The sequence below is a fragment of a genome (assembly GCF_019968985.1).
Source record: "MAG: Porospora cf. gigantea B chromosome Unknown PgB_NODE_1165_length_7388_cov_126.017, whole genome shotgun sequence".
Classification (NCBI taxonomy): Eukaryota; Apicomplexa; class Conoidasida; order Eugregarinorida; family Porosporidae; genus Porospora; species Porospora cf. gigantea B.
In genome coordinates this window covers 338-7,388 of record NW_027178552.1, presented here as the reverse complement: position 1 = coordinate 7,388, position 7,051 = coordinate 338, and the positions used below count along the sequence as shown (strand labels likewise).

The window sequence follows — 7,051 nt, the reverse complement described above, 5'->3', positions numbered from 1 at the left end:
GGGTGGGTATCGGGCTTTGCGTGGTCGAGCGGGGGGTGGGCCCAGGAGAGATGTCTCGTGGAGAGTCTCTTGGGTACCCTTCGGATTGGTGATGCCTCGCCTTCCCCTCCATTGCTCTAGCGGCGGCTGTGAACTCGAATCGGTCACTCGCTTTAGCGAGATATCGAGCGGGATCATACTGGCCAAACTGAGTTCTGGAGGACTTCGGATTGTACCGTTCGGGGTCGTACTGCAAACTCCGCAATGTATCACCTCCTTCAGACATCCCTGACCAATATACGATTAAATCCACTAAGACCACTCATCTACGAATCTTCTCGAGGCCTCGGAGCTGCCATGCTTGAGGAGCCATCTCGCAAGAACCTTTCGGAGCAGCGGGCCCAATTGGCTGGAAAACTCTGTGTGTGAGAAGGCTCGCGGCGGTCGCGGCTGGCATTGAAGTGCCTCCCGAAGCGCTCGATTCAGCACCACGTTTCGATTTGCGGGCTCGCAGTTCACCAGCAGCAGATCTCCAACCGAGTCTGACCTATGCACATGCACCTCCAGGTGGAGATCGGTCCGAAGGAGCGCGGTGTCAATCTGGACTTGCTTCGGGACTTGGAGGTCTCGGGTGCTACTGAGCACCGGAAGACACGCATCGCTTGTTTTGCTCTGGCGCGTGCCGGCAGGTCTCATTTCCAGCGCCCCCAGCGGACCCAGCAGAGTCCAGTCCCGCCCTGAGCCGAATCTGTAGTCATGGAACGACATGCAGTGCAGAGAGGCGGCTTGGTATGACTGGGTCCACTGGGAAGACGGTCCCTGGGTTTCCAGCCATTGGAAGCTGTCGTCGTATACAAGGCCGTCAGGGATCGACCGTTCTTCACTGGTCTGCAAAGGTGTGAGTTGGGGCAGCAGTACCTGCCGTGCTATATCTGGCAGCAGCAAGAAGCACGAGGTTAGGTCCATCAGCGTCAGGACCAGGGATCGATCCACTGTGCTGAGGTCCAGCGCTGCGAGCAGCAATTCCACTTGGGGTACGGGGTCGTCGCGGATCAGTTGAGACAGCACGAAACCAGCTTGCAAGACATCCGTGACACCAGACAGCACTCCTTCTCTAAGAGCACGGAGAGCCTGTGCAGCAGTGTAGACGTCGTGTAGTGTTAGCTTCCCCAGTACTAGTGGTGCCCGCACTATGACGTTCAGAGGCGGGTACACCTGCAGAAGAAGTAGCAGGTCGCCCAGCCGGTTGACTACCTCGTTACTACATCCCTCAAAAGTCCCCTCAGCCACCATTCTCGGCAAGAGTCCGCTCAATGTCGCTTTCATCTTGATGCTCTCCGACAGCAGCTGTCCTGGATACACGCCTGTTATCAGTGGACATCGCCAGGCCGGAGGCAGCAGAGCGAGGGTGCGGCGGTGAGATTCGTCGTGGTTGTCGCTCTTCTTGTCGTGCGCTTCTAGGGCGTTGTGGATGTGTGCGAACCGGGAAAGGCCCAGAAGGGTGGACGCTAGGGGCTCATCGTCACCGCACACCACGAAGTCGACCAGCAGGCGTTGGAGCACAGGTCCTCCACATGTCAACAGCATGTACGGAAGTAGTCCAATAAGCAGTCTGTGGTGCATGAAACTGAAAGGCAACCGCGCGGTTCGTAAGGTGTCTGCTGCGGCACAAAGAAGTTGGGAGAAGTGTCGCGAGGTGAGTGATTGGGCTAAACAGAACTCCTGCAAATCAACCCACTTCTTCTGCGTGGGCATGTCAACTGCTCCGGCTTCGTCCTGGAAAGGTGTGAGAGAGCCAACGCTCGACGCTTACGATTTTCCGCTTGATGCTCAATTCGATGTCTGCTTGCATTTCGCCGACCAACACAGCAAGATTCAATGGTGGCAGCGTTGGAATCCTTGCAAGCGCAGAGACATAGGTGTGGTCGCGACCCCGGAATGTCAGCAATGACTGCTTGATAAGTCCCGCCGGGAGCGCGTCCACATTGGCAACGGGCCTCCGTGAAGTCCGCAGTACGTTCAGGAGTACCCCCGCCTGTGCTGCGCGCGCCACGCTACGGAAATCAGACAAAGTGTCTACGCCAAAGGTGAGAAAGTTTGAGAGCGCAGCGCTTGTGCCTCGGGACGACTCGTTGTCCTCTGCAGACGGAATCCCCACAAGGATCCTGTGGCTGTCCATGGCTTGCCCCCCGGCGTTCACGTTCCACGTAAAGGCTCCGGGGCATCCGAAGAACGCGGAGGCTCCAGATAGTAGGAAATGGGCCTTCACCAGCGCGGACACCTTACAAGGCAGGAACGCGGCACTTAGCGTGGCATGCAATCGCTGCAGTCCGGGACACTCCACTTGATGCATATCGGATACCAGTGTCAAGCCTCGAACGAGATGAGCAACAGGCTCGACCTCGGGGTTACGGTCAGTGATGATGGCGTAGAGGTCAAGTGTTTGGAGGATTGCTGAGAGGTCGCAAGTGTCGATCTTCAGGCATGATGGGGCCTTAGTCAGGTGATTTTCCCACATTCGGGGCAGGGCAGGGGCGAGATAGAATATTGAGGCGTCCGGAAGCAGAATCTCAGAGAGACGTGTATGGGTGCCTTCACACGCAAAGGACTCCTGTACGACGAGATTCCAGGCGTGGGCGACGAATACGGGGGCATCTAGGGACTGGAGAAGGTTGATGAAGTGTTCCAGATAGGTCGCTCGGTTGAGGGGGCTGGCAGCGATTTCGACAGCGGCAGCCTTCAGGAGATAGGAGGTCATGTTTTCATCTCGAGGGAAAACACCAGCAGCCAGCCACACAGCCTGGGACTCTGAGGACAGCAGCGACACAAGGGAGGACGACACGTCAGAAGGATTGCTGGAACAGCATTAATTGCGATGAACAAACGTTCTGGTTAATAGAATAAACGTTCTATTCAGAGAAGATGTAAATGGACGGAAGAGATTAAATAGGATGTCGACTGACCCGTTCTGAAGTCTAGGCACATCCGACATCTCCGCCGCCACCAAATCGGCCAACTTCTGCACAGCCACTGCCGTCTCGGAGGAGAAATGTCCTTTGAGACCTAGCAGCGCTCGGAAAGCGTGCCAGGACTCGCACGTCTCAAGTCCCTCACGTAGCAAGACTGCAAGACAGCTGAAGGCGGCGGGTGTCGTAGGACCCATCAGCTCTCGTTGCAGCGTGGGGAGCAACCATTTCGCGTCCTGCAGAACAACACTGACTGCGGCGCTTACGAGCAGTAGTGGAACCGTTATTTGGGTAGACAGCCGCTGCAGCATGAAGTCTTTGAGAGTCGACTCCTCCTGGGCAGACGATGCCAGGTATCGGCGGACATAGGGGATGAATCCCTCCATCACCAAAGTCTCGGCGAATGCCTGGTCCATCATGGAGGTGCCCTGTGGCAGTCGGAAGTCCTTCAGAAGTTTGGTGAGGTTCGAAGCGAATCTCGTCCAGATCTTCGCTTTGTCCTGCGGTTGATTCGCAGGCCCCTGGGGGGAGAATAGAAAAAGGTCGCCGTAGCATGCCACAGAGATCTTGCTGACGTCACCCTGCAATTTCTTGGGGTTCATCAGCAGGCTCAGAGGCTTAACAAGTGGAGATGGCCCCTGCTGAAGCTGTATCTTCTGTCGACCAAGATGTTCTCTCTCGAGGAAGAGAACGTCGGTCATCAGTGCTCTGGCCGCATCCACACATAGCGGGTGGATTTCTCTTGACCGGAGAGTTTCAACAAAGGACGGCTGCAGGCAATCCTTGCTTGGGAGTATCGCTAACACTGCGTCATCTCCGGAATGGAATACCCTGAGGATTAGGGGTAGAAGTCCACTGAGGATGCGATAGGCGTAACGCCTAACAGACGGCGAGTGGCTTTCAGTCGCTGCGAACAAGGACGCGACGGCTGAACGCAGCAGCGGCTCCTCCGTGAATCCACCGTCAGTTTGCTCCTTAAGACGCAAGACCAGCTGTGGCTCGAGTTCCCGACCCAGGAAGACGCTGCACAACGCCAGCACCCCCAGAGAGTCGCAAAGGGTCCATGCACCATTGCGGTGGAAGCGTCTGAGGACGGGCTCGGGGTCTGCTTCTCCCGCCAAGACTGCAGGCAGGAGGGCCATCAATGAGTCATTGGGGTGGGAAAGTATCGTTGATGACGCGTGCCTCGCGACAACAGAATAGGACTCCACAGGACGAAACACTGACATCTGCCGGAGCAGAAGTAGGCTGTGTTCGTCACCACCCAAAGATTGAGCCATCTTCGATGACGCGAGGCTGCCTGAAAGGTAGAGGCTCAGCAGTCCGACGCGTCCCAAGAAACTTGAAGAGTGCGACGACAACAGCCGAAATAGCGGCTGTACGAGTTCCTTCGCTTTTCCGAGAGAGCCAACGAGAGCGACCAACACGACGGGCGCCACCACATCTTCGGCGGTGAATGCGGCATGCGATAAGGCCACCAGCGGACCGATCAGCTCCTCACCGTACACACTGGATCCGGATAGAGTCCTCCAGTCAGAACCGGGCTGACACGTGAGAGCCGGCAGATAGGTTTGGTGCAGCCACACAAGGACGGCACAAGGCGCTAGTGACACGGCCACGCTACGGTCAGACAGGCGAAGGCTCAGAGAAGCCAAGACGAGAACGCGGGAGCTGGGACGAAGTGACAGGTGAGGGGAGGGGTGGCTTACAGTGTGGTCAGAGAACCCGAGGTGACAAGGTTACGAGTATCCTTGAAGTCGGCCACGTCAAGCCACGCGTCAAGGCAAGCCAGGTAGCAATGTGAGTGAGTCAGGCGAAGAGGGGGAACATCACGGGGGGAAAAGTCCATCACAGGGGACAGGCCGAACTCTGTATGAAGCGCAGCAAGCGCCGGGTCTGACGACCAGCGCCACGAATGGGTGAGCGCCTGGAAAGCTGGGTATACGCTCCAAGGGAGACCTACCGTGACGAATCACCCCGGTTCGCCTATCCGTCACAAGTTCGCACCCTCGCAGCAGAAATGCCGCCACTGGGCGCAGCTCGCAAACCTCCAACCGAAGAAGGCTCATTAGGGCGACCAACATTCCTACAGCAGAGGAGGGCTGACAGATTTCGAAAAGGCTAGGATCAGGCAGTGAATACTCGTCGTGGAGGCAGTCCGCAAGCAGCTCGAGCGCCTGAAGGCTCAGTTCCTGCGGAGTGAGCGACACGCGTGCTACCGAAGGAGCAATCTGCAGCAGTCGACAGGGGTCTCGCACTCGGAGAAGAGCCCTAGGCGCAAGCTCAATGAAGTCCGCACCTCGTCCCACCAGGAAAAGTAGTACCTCTCCGTCTTGATCGAATTCTAAACACGCCGTCACAACCGCTAAAGCATTATCGATTGGCGATCGCCGTCTCCGACCAACGCCAACCAACAATGCGGAAAGAAGCCCGGGCCGGGGCGTAAGCACTCGTCTGACCAAAGTCTCCGAGGAGGCACAATCAAGAAGGGGTAGAAACCTGTGTCTCGATGAAAGGAGGCTCACTTGTCCACCAAGGTGATCGCCATTATGGCGTCCTCATTTCCCGCTACACACGACGTCAAAGCTTCAGCCACAGCACTCGGTTGATACACGCCTCTAGCCACCATGGAGGCCAGAGCATCCAGAACCATCACGTTTAAGGTGGCGGGGGGCCCTGAACAGGCGAACTCTAGAAGCTGCCGGCGAATTTCCGCATTGACCACAGAACTGCCGACCACCTCAGCCGACGCAGCCAGATTGGCCAATGCCTTGCGTAGCCTCTGAGGGTGTAGTAACTGCGAGGGGCCGGGATAGAGACCCACAGCGTTCGTGGAGGCCAGTCTGAGGACCTCCAAGGAAGTGGCAACAGTTTTCTGTGCTGCGGATTTGGACATCACAACTGGTGAATTCGTCGAGTTTCTACAAAACAAAGAGGGAAAGGAAGAAAGAGAAAGGCCGACTTGTGCTGAATAGACGTGCGAAATATGGACATGGGTATCCGCTTGAGCCGCTTACTTGTGCCAGCAAATGTGCGGCGCACAATCGCACCCTCCAGCACCCGCTAGTTCACGAAACTCTCCCAACTCCTGCAAGAACATACACCTCCGGCAACAACCACACACTGTATCTGTTCGGTGGTGAGTCATCCAGAGGCTCTGGCGATTCTCAGGCCGTAAGTGACGCAGGAGCCTGTCGAGGGCGTCAACCTCGGGGTCGGAGGAGGAGTAGAAATGCTTCAAGAACGTCGCGGAGTCGAAGTTCATCGTTTTTGGTGGATTTGTATCATGCACGCTCGGACTCACCTGACAAGAAAAGCTCCTCTTGCGCTTTCCGGCGATTTTCGTGCTGCTGGAGTCTTTCCTCGATGTCATCCCGTGGGGCTTCGCGTGACCGTAAGTTCAGGGTGCGCAGGACGCGCTCTTTTAACGTTTGGGTGTTGGACGCATCAAAGCTGTCTTCTTGAACCTCGTCAACACTGCGTTTTTCCGTTTTGGCCTTCTTACGCTTCCAACAGCAACAAGCTCCAGCCACGATGACCGCGATAAGAACGAAGAGGCCAAACGAGAACCATACCCACTCGTTGAACCCCCACATGTGCATGTACTCCCAGCTGTGCTCGCCGTCCGATGGGGGTTTTGTTGTCGTGGGGGCGCCACCCTTGCCAGCCTTTTTATCCCATTCGGTTTGGACGGCATCGTCGAGGCGGTTGAGCTCCGTGAGCTTTTCGTTGTCATGGCTTTGGATGTTCTTCCGGAGGTTACGAGCTGCTGGCTGCCCTGTGGAGTCGGGGCACACAGGTCCTTCGCAACCTTTAACTATTGGCAGGAGCCACAAGAGAAGAAAGAGATTCATCATTCGAAACCGAAATCTGATCGCACTCATCAGTTTGCGATGGTAGTTGGAACCAGCTAAGGGCGATGGTAGTTGGAACCAGCTAAGGGCGTCAATTTCGGTCAAGTGTCGTCTCTGCGCTTCTTCTCCACTTTACAGTGATTGTGTCATCAAGCGCCTTGGTTCCGAATGGAATGGATCGATTGCACAAGAAAAGCCATTTCGAAAAGGATTCTACGAAGGATGAAAAACACAAAAGTCGTAACTCGGCAA

At 56.2% G+C, this 7,051-nt stretch overlaps 1 protein-coding gene across 4 annotated transcripts; it reads right to left on the bottom strand.

The window, feature by feature from the left end:
• Positions 1 to 291: 291 nt before the first annotated feature.
• Positions 292 to 6,802, bottom strand: KVP17_005160 (uncharacterized protein; the record flags this gene model as incomplete). 4 transcript variants are annotated; one of them, XM_068514957.1, is made up of 7 exons in its annotated part: positions 292 to 1,722; positions 1,793 to 2,834; positions 2,865 to 4,616; positions 4,655 to 4,880; positions 4,909 to 5,444; positions 5,471 to 5,825; positions 6,250 to 6,802. In XM_068514957.1, the coding sequence occupies 7 exons, from the start codon at positions 6,800 to 6,802 to the stop codon at positions 292 to 294; spliced, it is 5,895 nt and encodes a 1,964-aa protein (XP_068379359.1). The 4 variants fall into 4 exon arrangements, with proteins under 4 accessions (XP_068379359.1, XP_068379362.1, XP_068379360.1 ...); XM_068514960.1 differs by lacking the exons at positions 4,909 to 5,444; positions 5,471 to 5,825; positions 6,250 to 6,802 and having other exon boundaries at positions 292 to 1,755; positions 2,943 to 4,616; positions 4,655 to 4,794; XM_068514958.1 differs by lacking the exons at positions 292 to 1,722; positions 1,793 to 2,834; positions 2,865 to 4,616; ... (1 more) ...; positions 4,909 to 5,444; positions 6,250 to 6,802 and having other exon boundaries at positions 5,467 to 5,841.
• Positions 6,803 to 7,051: the final 249 nt, after the last annotated feature.